This window comes from Pan paniscus, chromosome 18 (assembly GCF_029289425.2).
Source record: "Pan paniscus chromosome 18, NHGRI_mPanPan1-v2.0_pri, whole genome shotgun sequence".
Classification (NCBI taxonomy): Eukaryota; Metazoa; Chordata; class Mammalia; order Primates; family Hominidae; genus Pan; species Pan paniscus.
Window position 1 is genome coordinate 97,508,663 of NC_073267.2, and position 19,148 is coordinate 97,527,810.

The 19,148-nt window shown below is 51.3% G+C and overlaps 1 protein-coding gene across 11 annotated transcripts in view; it reads right to left on the reverse strand.

Moving 5' to 3' along the window:
- KLHDC4 (kelch domain containing 4) overlaps positions 1-19,148 on the reverse strand; it is an 80,358-nt gene that overhangs the window by 39,614 nt on the left and 21,596 nt on the right. For 10 of the 11 annotated variants that reach the window (XM_008974298.6, XM_055100220.2, XM_063598053.1 and 7 more), the window contains 3 exons: positions 18,254-18,332; positions 17,053-17,151; positions 10,543-10,679 (listed from right to left, as the gene is read on the reverse strand). In XM_008974298.6, the coding sequence (XP_008972546.1) occupies positions 10,543-10,679; positions 17,053-17,151; positions 18,254-18,332 (315 nt within the window). The remainder of the gene's footprint in view (positions 1-10,542; positions 10,680-17,052; positions 17,152-18,253; positions 18,333-19,148) is intronic. The other variant, XM_055100221.2, reaches the window with a different exon arrangement.

Genomic DNA, 19,148 nt, shown 5'->3' on the forward strand with positions numbered 1-19,148 from the left:
CCGAGGAGCCTTCTCCAGGAAACTGACTTTCACTCAGATGCAGCTTTAGCTGAGGACCAAATGAGGACCCTTCCTCACGTCAGGACAAAACAGTGCGTATGCCTGCGCACACACGGACGCGCACACACACACACACACATCTACATCTTCATCCAACCAAACAGTACCGATCATCTCCCAAGTGCTCCGGTGCATACAAAGATGTATGCACTGTCCGTAAACGTTTACAGCAACACTGCAATAGCAGAAAAGTGGAAACAACCCAAGTGCCCAACAGAAAACCAAAACGTGCTCCATCCACACACCAGCACCTCATCCATCCACACACCAGCACCTCATCCATCCACACACCAGCACCTCATCCATCCACACACCAGCACCTCATCCATCCACACTCCAGCACCTCATCCATCCACACACCAGCACCTCATCCATCCACACTCCAGCACCTCATCCATCCACACACCAGCACCTCATCCATCCACACTCCAGCACCTCATCCATCCACACTCCAGCACCTCATCCATCCACACACCAGCACCTCATCCATCCACACTCCAGCACCTCATCCATCCACACTCCAGCACCTCATCCATCCACACTCCAGCACCTCATCCATCCACACTCCAGCACCTCATCCATCCACACACCAGCACCTCATCCATCCACACTCCAGCACCTCATCCATCCACACTCCAGCACCTCATCCATCCACACTCCAGCACCTCATCCATCCACACACCAGCACCTCATCCATCCACACTCCAGCACCTCATCCATCCACACTCCAGCACCTCATCCATCCACACACCAGCACCTCAACCATCCACACACCAGCACCTCATCCATCCACACACCAGCACCTCATCCATCCACACACCAGCACCTCATCCATCCACACACCAGCACCTCATCCATCCACACACCAGCACCTCATCCATCCACACACCAGCACCTCATCCATCCACACTCCAGCACCTCATCCATCCACACTCCAGCACCTCATCCATCCACACACCAGCACCTCATCCATCCACACACCAGCACCTCATCCATCCACACACCAGCACCTCATCCATCCACACACCAGCACCTCATCCATCCACACACCAGCACCTCATCCATCCACACACCAGCACCTCATCTGGCCACGGGAGTGAAGTGCTGATACTCGCAACAGCAGGACATGTCCTGACAGCACCACGTGGAAAGAAGACACATCCTGACAGCACCACGCATAAAGAAGAGCCCGTCACAGAGGCCACGTGTTTTGATTCCGCTTTTATGAAATACCCAGAAGAGGCAGATCCACAGACACAGACAGCAGGGACCGGGGATGGTGGGGTGACTGCTAAAAAGATGGTTTTTCTTTCTGGGGGATGAAAATGCACTAACTTTAGATCATGGTGCTGGTTGCGCAATTCTGTGAATATGCTAAAGACCACTGAATGACACATTTTAAACGGTGATTTGATGGTATATGAATCACATCTCAGAGAAAGCTGTTATGAAACACCTATCGGGCGGGGTCCTAAAGTGGCCTGGCCTCCATCTGTGGTGTGTGAGTCACAGATCAACCCTCAGAGGGCACTGGCCCAGAAATCAATGGAGGGAGACGAATCTCCCCCAACCCCCTGCAGCTTCTCCAGGGGACAGGAAGAGAAGGTGGCAAGTGCCTGGAGAAACGCTGGCTGTGATGTGTGGCAAGCCGACCTAACCAAACTCTGAATCTTCAAAGCCAGCAAGCTCAGCGGGCAGGGCAGGCCCACCGTGACTGAGGAGGGAAATGAGAGAGCTCCAGTGATCCCACCCGACATGTGTGCATCCCGAGGGGACCACCGGCTCCGCTCTGCTCCCTATCCCAGAGGCCCAGGGCTGAGCGGCACAACGGGAGATTGACAGGTTGTGGGGGTGGGGAGAGGGGAAACCCTACTTTGGGGGTTCCCAGGAGCAGCCGCCTCCCCTCCTGCTCCAGAGCCTAATGCTGGGAGGATCCAGGCTGGACTGGGCAACAGGGCCTCTCTCCCTCCCAGCCCAGCGGAGGGTGGCTCCCACCTTCCTGGGAGCTGCCTGCACCCCCAGCTGTGACCCATCTCCACCAGGACACACCTTCGTCAAAGGAAAATGCTCTGCAAACACCAGATGCTGGTGTTTTTAGTGTTTCACAGTTTCCAGTCACTCTTGCCAATAACCGCAGACAGACTTTCAGTCACCAGCATCTGTTTACATGCGAGGGAAAAGGGGAGTCTTACAACCCCCTCCTCTTCCCAGCCCTTCCCACGCCCTCCATAATTAACACCACTGCCCTGAGCACAGCTCCTGCTGTTGCATCTAACTCCCTTCAAACTCACATGAGCGCGCACACATTTAAAACAAACACACAGAAACAAAAATAAGAAACAGTACAGAGATCTATGCTGCAAAGTCGCAACAGGGCAGCTTTGCAGGCAACTCCCACTCGAGGAAGAGACTGAAGAGATCTCAAAATAGCTGCTAGCGCTGGCCACACGCAGCCCTCCAACGAGGCACGGATGCTCCCGCACCTGAGTTTTGGTCTTGACGTCAGCATTGCCATTTCCCCCCTCATTTCCAAACCATTATGACGTCAAGTATATGTGTCTGTTGCTAGAATGGAGAAGATGAGAGACTGTTACAAAGTATCCACATGATGTCCTGTCTGTTGCTAGAATGGAGAAGACAATGAGAGACTGTTGCAAAGTATCCACCTGTCAACCAATGTGCTACAAAAACACCCACCAGCCAACCAACCAACACCCAGCAGAAGGCAGCCAGCCAGTGCTGGCCTGGACAGAGGCCCAGGCGCCCTGCTGCCTGCCAGTTGGAGGTCCATGGCCTGTTAGGAATCAGGTCGCACAGCAGGAGGTGTGGGGGCCAGCAGGCATCAAAGGCTGAGCGCACCTCCTGTCAAAGCAGCAGCAGCATTAGACTCTCACAGGAGTGAGAACCCTGTTGTGAGCTGCACACACCATAGATCCAGGTTGCGGAAACTAGGTTGTGAGCTCCTTAGGAGAATCTAATGCCTGATGATCTGAGGTGGAACAGTTTCATCCTGAAACCGTCACCCCTCGCCACCAGCGGTGGAAAAATTGTCTTCCATGAAACCAGTCCCTGGTGCCGAAAAGGTTGGGGACCATTACTATACATTAACCCAACTCAAATCAGATTATCAGCATCCCAAAATATGCACCGCTGTTAAAAATGACCAGATAACAGGAGGGACTCTATTATGCCTTCCTACAAGAAAACCCTTAAAAGCCAAGGAAGAGACTGACTACTCCAGATACTGAATCCAGACTCCGTGTGCTTCTGCCAATATTTAATTCCCGCCAACTTCACACCCTCGGCTGAAAAACCAACTCCCCCACAGAAGTAAAAAATATTCACTAAAAAACCAATGCGCAGTGCAAGGCTGCGTCACGGTAGCAACGTCTATTCCGTTTCCTGATGCTCTTCCTGGACTTCTCAAAAGACGTAAGCCCACCCCACGGGGATTCCCACGTGCTCTGCACGAGGCCTGCCACAAGCCCACCCCACGGGGATTCCCACGTGCTCTGCACGAGGCCTGCCACAAGCCCACCCCACGGGGATTCCCACGTGCTCTGCACGAGGCCTGCCACAAGCCCACCCCACGGGGATTCCCACGTGCTCTGCACGAGGCCTGCCACAAGCCCACCCCACGGGGATTCCCACGTGCTCTGCACGAGGCCTGCCACAAGCCCACCCCACGGGGATTCCCACGTGCTCTGCACGAGGCCTGCCACAAGCCCACCCCACGGGGATTCCCACGTGCTCTGCACGAGGCCTGCCACAAGCCCACCCCACGGGGATTCCCACGTGCTCTGCACGAGGCCTGCCACAGCAATCTTCCCCAGAAAGGGCAAAAACCGTCTTCGTTGTGGCTGAATCTCCTGACCTTTCCTTTTAGATCAGTTTAAAAAAAAAAAAATGACAGAGGAAAAACAGCCAGAGTAATCCTCTCTCAGCAGCGGCCACATAGTGTGTGAACCCCCAAGCCCAATTACGGGCAGCAGCAGCACTGCACCAGGATGCCACACACCGCAGCCCAGCACATGAAATCAACAGGCCGCCTGCACCCTTCAATCCCCTGTACCATCCCCAGCTACACTAGCCCATGATGATCTGGCCACATAGCACTCAGAGCCTGACCTGCCAAACCACCATTAAGCGAATGCTTTCATTCTGTAATCATTCGTAACTTACAAAAGCAAAACCTACACTACTTTCATTATTAAGGATCTAAGAGGTATTTTACATGAATATTCTTACTTCTTTTAAGCAGCAACTAAAAAACTTCACCTCAGTTGAACAATATTCAAAATAAGCATGCCTTCCACCAGTCACAGAGGCTGATGGATCAGATCATAATCGGACCCCGTCTATGGTCCACAGCTGTCAGGATAGGGATCGTGGAGAGGGTACAAGGAGAGGTTAGGGTAAAACACAGATTCCTCAACCACACATCAACCTGCTCTGAATGGGACTGAAGTCCGGAGTGGGAGGGCAGGAAGGAGCAGTCTCCTGGGCTCCCTAGGGGCTACGTGGAGTATGAAGACTTGAGAACCACTACTCAAGATCCTCTTCTCTGCCAGCGGACAGCTCTGCTGGCCACTGTGCCAGGAAAACCCCCCACTGTTCTCTAAGTTCAGAATCAAAACACGGCCCCTCCAGACGAGTTGCCCTAGCGCCTTCCCATCAGGGCAGGGAAGACTCATTCTGCAAGGCGCTGCAGCTGTAGTCCAGTGTCTGCCACAGCTATGAAGTGACAATGAGCACGGAGAACACTTGAGGAAAACTGTGAAACAGGAGCACCTGCACAGGCATCGCGCCAAGAGTCAGCCCTCCACACGCCAGCACCGGCACTAGCTGGAGGCTTTTGGGAGAACCATTAGACATGAGGTCAAATACTTTATAAATGTGTATGCCTTGCATTCTGATGTTTTGTTAAGTCACAGGGCCTCACTTGTGGCCCAGATTGCAGTACAGTGATGCAATCACAGCTCACTGCCACCTTGAACTCCTGAGCTCAAGTGATCCTCCCACCCCAGCCTCCCAAGTAGCTGGGATTACACACACACCAGCACATCTAGCTAACTTCTTTAGAGATGGGGTCTTACTATGTTGTCCAGGCTGGTCTCAAACTCCCGGGTTCAAGTGATGCTCCCGCCTCCGTTTCCTAAAGTGCTGGGATTACAGGCATGAGCCACTGCACCCGGCCTGAACTCTACAATTCTACTTCAGGCCATTTTAAACTTGCCTGAACATTAAAAAAAATAAACCTGGCCAGGCGCCGTGGCTCATGCCTGTAATCCCAGCACTTTGGGAATCCGAGGCGGGTGGATCACGAGGGTCAGGAGATCGAGACCATCCTGGCTAACACAGTGAAACCCTGTCTCTACTAAAAATACAAAAAATTAGCCAGGCGTGGTGGCGGGCGTCTGTAGTCCCAGCTACTCGGGAGGCTGAGACAAGATAATGGCGTGAACCCAGGAGGCGGAGCTTGCAGTGAGCCGAGATCAAACAACTGCACTCCAGCCTGGGAGACAGAGCGCGACTCCGTCTCAAAAAAAATAAAAATAAAAATAAATAAATAAATAAATAAACCTAACTTCCCAGGGTGTTTACAGGTCAGGATTTGACACTCTTACCACCATAGCCCAGGTTTAAATTCTTAAATAAATAAAAAAACCAAATGGAGAGATACACGGTGCTCCCAAGGGGGAGGACTGAGGGGTATGATGGTGTCACTGCCTAAATGCGATTTAACAGCAAACGCAATCCAGTCAAAATCCTTCTGGACTTTTAAAATTAGAATTTGAGGGCCAGGCGTGGTGGCTCATGCCTGTAATCCCAGCAATTTGAGAGGCCGAGGGGGGCGGATCACTTGAGGTCAGGAGTTCAAGACCAGCCTGGCCAACACGGTGAAACCGTGTCTCTACTAAAAACACAAAAATTAAGGCCGGGTACAGTGGCTCATGCCTGTAATCCCAGCACTTTGTGAGACCGAGGTGGGGGGATCACCTGAGGTCAGGAGTTCAAGACCAGCCTGACCAACGTGAAGAAACCCCATCTCTACTAAAAGTACAAAATTAGCCGGGCATGGTGGCAGGCATCTGTAATCCCTGCTACTCAGGAAGCTGAGGCAGGAGAATTGCTTGAACCTCTGAGGTGGAGGCTGCAGTGAGCCGAGATCCCGCCACTGCACTCCAGCCTGGGCGACGAGAATGAGACTCCGTCTCCAAAAAAAAAAAAAATAAATAAAATAAAATAAAATAAAATTAGCCAGGCATGATGGCAGACACCTGTAATCCCAGCTACTAGGGACACTGAGGCACAAGAATGGCTTGAACCAGCGAGGTGGAGGTTGTAGTGAACCAAGATTGCACCACTGCACTCCAGCCTGGGCAACAGAGCTAGACTGTCTCGGAAAAAAAAAACAACAGAATTTGAAAAACTGATGGTAAAGCTCATGAAAACAAAATACACGAAAAAAGCAAAGACTTTAAGTAAATGAGAAAAATCCTCCAACCTATCAAAATATACCATAAAGCTACAGTAATTAAAATGGCACAAAAAATGATACCAAGAAAAGATCAATGAATCAGAAAAAACCTCAGAAACAATACAGACCTTCTCCCTTCTCCTGTGCACGTACAGTGTGCACGCACCAGGTTCTCCGGATCACTGCGTCAGCACACACACTTGCAAGTGCACACACACGAGCACATACACGCTCACACACATGCAGTCACACACATGCATACACAAACAGGCATACAGAGGCACATGCACTCACATATGCTCACACGTGCACACACGCAATCGTCTGCACACACGCGCAGGTGCACACACGTGTACACATGCAGGCTTTTTTCCAAGCATATGTTGTTCTGCATCCTGTTTTTTGTATATATTTTTGTACGAAATAAGAGGAAGCATTTCTTTAGGGTATAATCCTTAAACTTGGGGGTCAGGGTACACGCACATTTAAAATTCCAACAAACAGGTGCCACCCACTGAGCGGTGGGGGCACGTTCTCTCCACCCTCACCCTACACCCATATTGCCCAGCACTGCTCTCACAGCACCCGCCCTGGGGCCGGCCATAGGGTGCCCTCTGCTCCACCTTCTGCTCTTGCAGCACCCGCCCCGGGGCCACCTCCTGGTGCCTCTGCCCAGCCCATACTGCCCAGCACTGCTCTCGCAGCACCAGCCCCAGGGCCCGCCCTGTGGTGCCTCTGTCCCGCCTTCTGCTCTGCTGCAGAGGGCACCACCTCCCGGAACGTGAGCTCCGCCTGATGCTGCAGGTACCTTCTCCCCACCAGTCACCATTTTTAACTTTCCCTGTGGCATCATCTTCCACACAAAGACCTTCCTGTTTCATATGGGCAAATCCATCCACCTCTTCTGGCTTCTGCTGAATGTCTTGCTCAGAAAACCTTAGCTAAGACGTGCTTGGAGCTGGTACACAACAGACTGCAGTCAACTGTCACCGCAAGAGAAGCGTTCACTCGCATTGAAGGTCTTCAAGACAACATTGGGGCAGGGTGGGAGAGGGCAGGCTGAGGCCATGGGGACAGTCAAGGCGCCTGGTGTTTATGAGGGCAAGGGCTCAGCACCCCGAGCTGACTACAAGGTGGGAGAGAATGCGGAAAGGGACACGGACATCAGCTGTCAAACAACATCTCCTGCAGACCATTTGTCACCGCTGTGCGTCTCGTCAGGGTCTTAACAACTGAATAAGGCTCAACATTAGGCATCTCCCAATCACAAATACATTAAGCAGCAGTAACCTAATCCTGCTGAGCAGTAGAAATACAGAAATTAAGCAGCTCAGCCTGGCACAGTGGCTCACACCTATAATCCCAGCTACTCAGGAGGCTGAAGTGGGAGAATCTCTTGAGGCCAAGAATTCAAGACCAACCTGGGTAACATAACAAGACCCCATCTCTAAAAAAAGAAAAAAAAATTTAATTAGCCCGGCATGGTGGTGCACGCCTGTAATCCTGGCTACTAGGGGGGCTGAGGCAGGAAGACCACTTGAGCCCAGGAGTTTGAGGCTGCAGTAAGGTGTGATCACACCACTGTATTCCAGCCTGGGCAACAGAGTAAGACTTTGTCTCTTGAAGGAGGAGGAAAGAAAGGAAGGAGAAAGAGAGAGAGAGAAAAGAGACAGGAGAAAAAGACCAGAAAGAGAGAAAGAGAGAGAGCGAGAGAGAGAGAGAGAAAGAGACAGAGAGAGAAAGAGAGTGAGAGAAAGATTAAGGGCACACCCTCAATTTCCTGACCTCCAAATCCGTACTCAGAACAGGCTGCATCTCCTTATCAGACGCACACTCCACACGACCTTCCAGGACCAAGGGCGACCTGCAGAACCACACCCTGGCTGCCAAGGCAAACGTCTCAAAGCAATGCTCCGCGAGGTATCTCTGTTCATCCCCCGCACAGGTCTCCCTTGCTAATGGTTACTTAGGCCAAGGAGAACCAGAAATCATCACCAGAGACAGATGCCTCCACAAAGGGTGATTCTGGCAAAAAGAAGAGAGTGAAGCACATAATGACCCTGTTCCTGCCCCACCACTCCCTCTAGAGACTGGAACTGGGGGCCAAGAATCGCAACTACATTGTATGTTTGCAGGATCGCTACTAAAAAAAGTCTAATAGCTTCTACAATATACCTTTAAAACAAGTCTCCTGTTTTAATTACCATTAGCAAGCATTCGAGGAATGAGGTGTCTGTTTATCAGACAATCCAGACCCAGGGCAGCTGCCACGGATGTCCCGCGTATGACGGAGCCTGCAGTGTGGGATGCAGCTGGAGCTGCACATGAGGTAGGGGCTGCCACCCGCAGCTGCCGGCCCAAGAGAGGGGCCAGGGCCACTCCCAAAGTGACCAGGTACCCACAGTGCATCCCTATTCCCTTGGAACAGATACCCATGATCCGAGTGACAGAACCACCAAAGCCTGAAGGCACGAGAGAGCCCTCATGTCACAGACAGCTCAGAGTCACCACAGAGGCACCGCAGCCAACACCAGACTGGCGGGACCTGCTGGGTTGGGTGCTGGGTTAGACGCATTCTATCACAGAGACTTGACTCTCCTCACCTGTCAATTATGAACAAGAGATACCAAAGCTGATAAAATGCTATCAAAAAATCAATCAATTTGCCAAAGATAAACAAGCAAATCAGTAACAAGCGGGCTCCAAAAGGAACAAAGCAAAAGGACAACTGCGTGCTGAGTGGAAATACGTGAGCTTCAAGATATACACAAAGAAATCCATTTTTAGCATGAAAGTAATTTCCCAATTGCTGTGCCTACTAAAATTACGAACCTTTCTCAAAGCAAGCATGAGAAAAGGGACAGAAAAGCCTGGGAACACAGTAACCCACCCCACACCACAGCACCTTCCGGGTCCCACTGTAAGGCTATCGTCATGTCCTCCTCCAGCAGGTGGGCCCAGGGCAGGGAATCTGTCTGCACCCTCCCCACCCACAGCAGACTCTTCATTTGACTGGTTAACATTCCCGGCCTAGAGCCAGGCAGAGCAGTGCAGCCAGCGAACAGGACTCAACACCCTGACAAGGCTCACTGCAATACAGCTGGGGACCAAACTCCAGAAAACACCTCGAACTGGCTCATTGTGACATAACCAAGCCCGGGCTGCAGGGAGCACCGCTGCCCTCCGGCTGAAGCCCCAGGATGTGGAGAAGGCGTGCGTGCGGCGGCCTCTCTCCCAGAAGCAAGGGCACTTCCGCTCTGCTGCTTTAATGGCAGAGAGATGGTGTACGTAATGGTGGGTCATGGCTGCAGCAATTGAGCCAGGTCACACATAGAAGGACACTAACAACTCTACTTCAGTCTGTCATTCGACTAGACTTCTTCTCTTAAATAATTTATATGCAAACATGCCATGTGGCTCTCTACACGGAGAGACAGACATGCAGCTCTTGACTAATGGGAGACACCCGTGCCTGGTAAACATGCATCAGAAACCCCATCAGCAACATTCCCGACAGAGGTGGAAATCAAGAGGCTGAGCGGGGTTCACTGAAGAGAAATGTCAACATCCTTCCTGTCTCATACCAGCTCCACAGTTTCTACACCAACTCGACACAGAAAGAATGTGCCTTTTAGTCAATGACATATCGCTATGGGGCCCTCCTTCCAGCAAGCTGGGCACCCAGAGCTGCCTCCAATGGTGTAAACAGAAGACCACAGGAGAAGAGCTGCAACACAGGCAGCGAGAGGCTGGTGGCCAACAACAAGAGGAACCTGGAGAACAACACCAGGCAGCTGGCACCCCCCACACCCGGCCCAGGCTTCTGTATGAAGGGTCCAGAGAAAATGTGGTCTCCCAGGACCCAGCGAGGCTGGGCTCCAGGACTGTGACCCAAGTTCCTCTGAACCCTGGTATTCTGAAGTCTGCTCCGAGCACGCAGGCTCAGCACACAAGCACAGAAGAGCCATGCCCGGAGCTCAGCTTCTCATCTGGCTTCTTACTTGACTTGTTCCCAGGTCTTGGTGGCCAAATGCAGGACCCAGAGATCCTTGTAGTGGTAGAACTGCTCTCCGTTGGGAGAGGCAAACTCCCCTCCAAAGACCCACAGCTGTCCGCCACCTTGAGGCACCACCACCGCCTGTGAAAAGAAAGGTGACAGGTCAGGGCACAGCCACACAGCAGAAGGGCCAGTGTCATGGGTGACCGGCAGTGGTGAGCGCTTCAGTACTATCTCGGCTGCCCGGCAACATGACCAGCCCCACACTCAGCCACTGTCCTCTCCTGCCTCTAAGGGGAGGATTCCAGACAAACACCCTCGTAGGAAAGCATGTCCTCAGTCAAGGGTCTAATAAACTTTCATGTATCCCTAGGTGGCAAAATAAACATCCATTTAAATGTAGACAATGCCACATCCCATTAAAGTGGACACAGCTAGTTACTTCAAACATTAACAACAGTGTGGTGCAACCTAGCAGTGTTTTCCTTTTATTAATATCTACAATAAAGCTGTCTGCCTGCTCTCGTTAATCCCTTTCCTTGCTATTATGTGCCAACTAAATTAGCCTCAGAAGTACAATGTGCACGTAAAAGAAAGTGTTTATGGGCCAGGCACGGTGGATCACACCTGTAATCCTACCACTTTGGGAGGCTGAGGTGGACAGATCACAAGGTCAAGAAATAGAGACCATCCTGGCCAACATGGTGAAACCCCATCTCTACCAAAAACACAAAAATTAGCCGGGCATGGTGGCATGCACCTGTAGTCCTAGCTGCTTGGGAGGCTAAGGCAGAAGAATCGCCTGAACCTGGGAGGCGGAGGGTGCAGTGAGCCAAGACTGTGCCATTGCACTCCAGCCTGGACGACAGAGCAAGACTCCATCTCAAAAAAAAAAAAAAAAAAAAAGAAAGTGTTTATGTTTTTTCCTTTTAGAGACCAGGTCTTGCTCTATTGCCCAGGCTGGAGTGCGGTGGCGCCATCATCACTCACTGCAGCCTCGACCTCATGGTTTCAAGTGACCCTCCCACTTCAGCCTCCTGAGTAGCTGGGACCACAGGCATGTGACATCATGCCCAGCTGTTTAATTTTTTGCAGCAATGGCATCTATGCTGTCCAGGCTGGTCTCAAACTCCTGGCTTTAGTCAATTCTCCCACCTCGGCCTCCCAAAGCACACTGGGATTACACATACGAGCCACCACACCCAGCCTTATGTGACATTATGAATGATTTATGAATGATTAATAAAGACTCAGCACCACAGTAAAGGTGAAGGACCGCAGCGGGAGTGATGCCCTCTGGGCCACACAAGGCAAAGCACTCCGGCAGCAGGGGATGCCAATGAGAGAACAGACCACCAATCAAAAACGACGGCATCCCTGACGGGTCATCAGACACTACCGGCTACTCCACATGAGGCCCTCCATGGCCCACTCCCTCTCAGGGCCCCCAAGAACTGCAGGAAGCAGAGCCTTTAGGGGACGGCACACATCCATCTGTGCAAAGAGCTGCTTGGACAGCCTGCTGGGCTACAAGCAATGGCAGAGACCACCAAGCCCCACGGGGTCTTTCCTCCAAACCTGCACATTAAGCAGCAGCTGGGGTCCAGGATGAGAAAAGCACGCTCCTAGGCAGTCTGTGTTAGCAACCACGCTGGAGGGGACCCTCAGTGCTGCATCTCCACAGGTGAGAGCCGCCCACCCTGCCCAGGGTCTTGCAGCCCAGCTTTGCCTGACTATAACGCACCTGGTGGCATAATTAAGAGAGAAAAAGCAACCTGAGCAACCTGGCAGCAGGTGAAGCCCCATTTCCCAGCTCAGCCATGGTCATTGCAGAGTTGGTTCTTTCATAAAAGCCTGTTGTTTTATTTCCTCTCATTTCAAGGTAAGAGTGAGGATCTAGCAGGACGAAGAATGGTTCCACACAGGGCGCAGAGAGGGCTGGTAAATGAGAGTGCCAACCCGTCTAAGGTCAAGTGCGCCTCGGGTGGGGCAGACAGTGGTCCTCAGCAGGCTCCCTCCCGGCACCTCTGAGTCGGTGTTCCCCCGCCCGCACTTAGAAACGGCCACAGTGCCGCCCCTCTGCACCAATGCCGTTCCTTCCTGGGCCAGACGGCAGGTGCAGGTGGTAGCAGCACACAGGGGGTGGCGTGTCCCTCTCCACCCCACCCACTTCCAGTTGTTCTTTGCATCTGTCATCTCAGCACAGATGACTCACCTGTAAAGGGACAGGCCAGGCTTCCTATCATTCTAAAAGCCCAGTAGTTCCATAGGGAGAAACTAACCAATTTACACCTTTACAGCAGACATGATGACTGGCTCAAGGCCGAAACCTAACAAATGTTTTGAGTCTAGAGGTAGTTAGGTGGCACAACCATGCCACACAGTAAACTGAGTTTTAAACTATGATCTCGGGAAGACTATTCAATGCCACAGAATAATCCTACAATAATACATCAACGGTAAAAAACACTATAGAAAGAACACACACGCACACTCCAGTAAGCGTGAAATAGATGCATAGAAATATGAACTGGCTGGGCGTGGTGGCTCACGCCTCTAATTCCAGTGCTTTGGAAGGCCAAGGGAGGTAGATCATGAGGTCAGGAGTTTGAGACCAGCCTGACCAACATGGTGAAACCCTGTCTATACTAAAAATATAAAAATTAGCCGGACGTGGTGGCATGTGCCTGTAATCCCAGCTACTTGGGAGGCTGAGGCAGGAGAATTGCTTGAGCCTGGGAGGCAAAAGTTGCAGTGAGCTGAGGTCGCACCACTGCACTCCAGCCCGGGCAACAGAGCAAGACTTCATCTCAAAAAAAAAAAAAAAAAAATGAACTCTATGTGCAGAGAAAACATGCAGAAAATACAAATTCAGTTTAGGGAGAATAGACAATGGACTTGCCTTTTAATTCTTTTCATTTTTTTCAGAATGAATATTTACACCTTACATAATCAGTCCCTAAAGCCATTCCTGGCCAGGTGCAGCGGCTCATGCCTGTAACCCCAACACTGTGGGAGACTCATGTGGGAGGACTGCTTGAGCCCAGTACTTTGACACCAGCCTTCACAACAAGCAAGACCCTATTTCTAAAATATAAAAAATAAAGCCATTCTTAAAAAATGAAGTCGGCCGGGCACGGTGGCTCTCGCCTGTAATCCCAGCACTTTGGGAGGCCGAGGCGGGCGGATCACGAGGCCAGGAGATTAAGACCATCCTGGCTAACATGGTGAAACCCTATTTCTACTAAAAATATTTTAAAAATTAGCCAGGCACGGTGGCAGGTGCCTGTAGTCCCAGCTACTCAGGAAGCTGAGGCAGGAGAATGGCATCAACTCGGGAGGCGGAGGTTGCAGTGAGCCGAGATCACGCCACTGCACTCCAGCCTGGGCAACAGAGTGAGACTTTGTCTCAAAAAAAAAAAAAAAAAAAAAAAAAAGCCAAACGGCCAGGCACAGTGGCTCACGCCTGTAATCCCAGCTCTCAGGGAAGCAGAGGCAGGAGGATCGTTTGAGCCCAGGAGTTCAACACCTGCCTGGGCAATATAGCGAGACCCGTTCTCCACAAAAAAGAAAAAAAAAAAAAAAAGACCAAAAAGAAAAAAATGAAGTCAAACTCCAGGCAAAAGAGTGTAATCCACAATCCGATCCACAGCACTGTTTTTTCTTTTTTTTTTTTTGGAGACAGAGTCTCGCTCTGTCACCAGGCTGGAGTGCAGTGGCGTGATCTTGGCTCACTGCAACCTCCAACTCCCCTGGTTCAAGCGATTCTCCTGCCTCAGCCTCCTGAGTAGCTGGGATTACAGGCACGCGCCACGACGTCCAGGTAATTTTTGTAGTTTTAGTAGAGACGGGGTTTCACCATGTTGGCCAGGATGGTCTCGATCTCCTGACCTTGTGATTCGCCCATCCCGGCCTCCCAAAGTGCTGGGATTACAGGCATGAGCCACCATGCCCAGCCCACAGCACTGTTTTAACATCCTTTCCTCCATCTTAGTTACAATCCCAGGCTCGAACCAGTCCGACCCAGAGGACCACAAAGGCAGGCGGATCAGCAGTCTAAGAGCTTCGTATAGCCTACGCCCCAAAGATAATGAACACCAGGGAAAAAAATAAATATGACTCAAGGGAAGATTAAAACTATGGAGACGCACAGATAAAACTTCTACTCCTGCCCACGATGGAGCAACCTGTACCACGTTAGCTCCGCACCATCAACAAGGAAAAAACCAGACGAAATCTAGGAAGCAACAACCTCCAGACAACAGGAAGCGGGAAGTGCAGGACTGCGAACCTGAGAGCCAGGAAACACGCCACGCAGCCCTGACCCATGACTCCAGCCCCTGCAGGCAGCTTCTTCCCTGGTGCAGGGACAAGGGGCACAGGCAGGGCAGGTGGTCTTGCGTAGCTGAGGAGACAAGGACTGGCGTTCAGGGACGCAGAGGCAGCTAAAAGTGGCAGGGCAGAGCATTGGAGAGAGGAAGCTAGGGGAGAAAAAGCCCTGGAAATCTGCACGGGGGCGTCCCCTGGAGTCTCTGTACACTAAACTGCACCCTGGGAGGGTGAGACCAAGGAACCACCACTGTGAAGACAAAAGCATCTTCTGATGCTGAGAACTATCAGAGCTTACACAGGGCTTGGAAACAGGCGAGTTCCAACCAGACGAGGTGAAAAGATGTCACTGACCACACAGGTCGTTCACTAGAGACTGCAGAAAGGCCACCACTGAGGGCTAAGCCAGCCCTAGAGAGAGCATCCAAAGATCAAGATGATCTGCAAGGAACTGAATCACCTCAGGACAAAATGCAACACTGTCTGATAGGTGAAAAAATCCAGACACTCAGGCTGGGAGCAGTGGCTCACGCCTGTAATCTCAGCAATTTGGGAGGCAGAGGTGGGTGGATCACTTGAGGTCAGGAGTTCGAGACCAGCCTGGCCAACATGGTGAAACCCCGTCTCTACTGAAAATACAAAAAATTAGCTAGGCGTGGTGGCACACGCCTATAACCCCAGCTACTTGGGAGGCTAAGGCAGGAGAATCTCTTGAACTTACGAAGCGGAGGTTGCAGTGAGCCAAGATCGCGCCATTGCACTCCAGCCTGGGCAACAAGAGCGAGACTCCATCTCAAGGAGAAAAAAAAAAAAAATTAGCCAAGCGTGGTGGCGGGTGCCTGTAATCCCAGCAACTCAGCGGGCTGAAGTAAGAGAATCGCTTGAACCCGGGAGGCGGAGGTTGTAGTGAGACGAGATCACACCATTGTACTCTTGCCTGGGTGACAGCAAGACACCATCTCAAAAAAAAAAAAAAAAAAAAAGTAGCCGGACATGGTGGCATGTGCCTGTAATCCCAGCTACTGGGGAGGCTGAGGCAGGAGAATCCCTTGAACCCAGGAGGCGGAAGTTGCAGTGAGCTGATATAATGCCACTGCACTCCAGGCTGGGAGACAGAGCAAGACTCCCTCTCAAAAAAATAAAATAAAGATTCAAATGTAGAAGGCACCTTAGCCACCTAATACAATCCCAGTCAGGTGTGGTGAGGGGTGCCTGTAATCCCAGTTACTCAGGAGGCTGGGGCAGGAGAATCGCTTGAACCTGGGGGTCAGAGGTTGCAATGAGCCGAAATCAGGCCATTGCACTCCAGCCTGGGTGACACAGCAAGACTCCATCTCAACAACAACAACAACAAATACAAGCGTATACAAATCTGATTTTTAAACCAGCCCAAATGCCTGCAAGCCTGCATCTGCACGGGATGTTCACACAGCTCAGGCAGGCAGGTCCTCCTCACCAAACCAACTTCATTAGCAGGTGAGTTCTAAGCACAGAATCAGCAAAAGGGGAAGCAAATATTGCACAGGAATGCATGTATCATGCTGTGGTCACCTGATGCGATGATCTTTCTCTGCACTGGAGAGGCAGGCACTCATTCAAATTTTCTGTGCGAGCCCAACTGTCACAGAGTTGAACAATGGACAAGGACAGAGTTCCCATCCTTACGGAGCTTACAGAATGTCTAACTCTGGAAGCCCCTTCCCTGACAGGAGGGCGACAGCTGACACTGCTCTCCTGGGTAGGAAACGAGCTAACCACGTGCTAAGTCAGTGCCACTTCTCTGTGATCCCTTTACAACTCGTTTCCGCTAAAACAATTGTTTTCCTTCCACCATGCACACCTTTCCCGAACATCCAGTTCTCCTGTCTTCATCATCTAGTCCAGACCGTGGGCCTAGGGGGAGTGAGCATTCTGCCAGTGGCTGGGACACACCAGGAACGACACGAGCTATTTTACACGGAATATTTCATGTGATCCTCACGCCACCTGGGGAGCAGGTGTTCTCCTCCCCGTCTCACAGTGAAGAAGCTGAGTAAGGAATCCAAGTGAGCAAACAGCAGAACCAGGCGATCTACAGGGCCCAGCCCCTCCGCACCAGCTGCCTGTCACCTATCAACTCTCCATGTGTCTACCAGACTCTCGCGTGGGAAGAGGGAGGACGACTGAGAGTCAGCGCTGACATTACCTGGTGAGCACAGCGCCTCGGAGGTGGACTGGGGATGTCAACTTTGGTCCAGGTGTCCTTTCTGATATTGTAGACATAGAGCTCGTTATACAAAAAAGTCTACAGGAAGGAAGAAGAATGTCAGTGTCACAAATGATACGCTTCCAAGGAAGTGGTGAGAACAATCTTAATCATGACAATTCCCTGGGAAACTGACATGCTAAAGGAATGTAAACCACACCAGCACAGGGAGGCCATGGGCTGGGTCCCCGGGGCCCTTGGGGATGACGACACAATGAAAACGACCGAACGCCCACCGGGCCCATCAATCTGGAAGGTACTGAAAGCCCTCGCTGTTATTAGGACTGGTCATTCTCCTAATTCCAGCCTAGTTTTTTTGTTTTTGTTTTGTTCGAGATGAAGTCTCGCTGTTGCCCACAATGGAGTGCAATGGCGCAATCTTTGCTCACTGCAACCTCCGCCTCCCAGGTTCAAGCGATTCTCTGCCTCAGCCTCCGAGTAGCTAGGACTACAGGCGCCCGCCACCACGCCCAGCTAATTTTTGTATCGTTAGCAGAGACTGGGTTTCACCACATTGGCCAGACTGCTCTCAAACTCCTGACCTCAGGTGATATGCCCACCTCGGCCTCCCAAAGTGCTGGCATTTGGGAGCCACTGTACCCAATCAAGCCTAGTTTCTGAATGCACGAAAACTGAGAGACGAAGATGGACAAATGCAGTCAAACCCCCAAGGCCCATCCCGGGCTGCAGGGAAGGTGAGCTCCTGCTTTTGTGTTTCACACACAATTGTGAAACACAGGTCTTACTGGCCTGCTCAAAAATAAAAATTAGCCCTAAAATTTATCAGCACTTTCCGTGTTTAAGACAACCTGAAAGCTGAGTGTGAAACCTGGAAACCCGCTGGGAGGAAGAACAGCACAGACAACCACAAAGAGGGGTGCGCCCACCAAGAGTGATGACGGCAGAGCTGGGCCTCAGCCTAAGTCCCAGGAATAGAGACCCCAGGAGCACTGAAGTCATCAACAGTCATGCCAGGGCCTGGACCATCCTGGCGACGTCTCACATGAGCCCTGACGGCTCAAGCGCGTGATACAAGGGGGTGAAGGGGCTAACGCATATTTGATGTCACTGTCTTAAGTTAACTTTCTGTCAAATGATACTCATGCAACATGGGAAGAAAAGAAAAAAATATATACTTTACTTTTTGGCCGTTGAAATATTCACCTCCAAAAAGGATTAACTCATCTTTCTCAGGATGAACCGAGAGGGAGGCATTTAACCTACAAGACACACAAGCGGCAGGTCAGCAAGATCACCCCCGATACCCACCTGAGCGCTATCCCCTTCCTCACAGAATCCTCTGTCACCACAAACTGGCTGCCTCTACACTTCCTGAAAGGAGAGCCTGGCATCGAGAAAGGAAGCAAAGGTGCCACTTGAACACCAACCCCCCTACCAGTGCCCAGGGCCACACTCCAAGGACAACCATGGAGCTGGACTGACACAGTGTCTGGTTGTATTAAAAAAAAAAAAAAAAAAAAAATTCCCCAGGCAGGAATAAGTCCAGATGCCCCTACTGATGTATCAAATGTTCCAGAACTGTTTTTTTTGTTTGTTTTTTTTCTTTTTTGAGATGGAGTTTCCCTCTTGTCACCCAGGCTGGAGTGCAATGGCAAAATCTCAGCTCACCACAACCTCCACCTCCTGGGTTCAAGCAATTCTCCTGCCTCAGCCCTCCGAGTGGCTGGGATTACAGGTGCCCACCACCACACCCGGCTAGTTTTTGTATTTTTTAGTAGAGATGGGGTTTCACTGCGTTGGCCAGGCTGGTCGCAAACTCCTAACCTCAAGTGATCTGCCCACCTCGGCCTCCCACAGTGCTGGGATTACAGGTGTGAGCCACCGTGCCCGGACCTCAGAACTGTCCTCTTTTAAGAGCCTATCCTGTCAAATCACCTCAAAACCATTCTAAAAAGTCCAGTAACTAGGCCTGGAGCAGTGGCTCATGCCTGTAATCCCAGCACTTTGGGAGGCCGAGACAGGCAGATAACGAGGTCAAGAGATCGAGACCATCCTAGCCAACATGGCGAAACCCT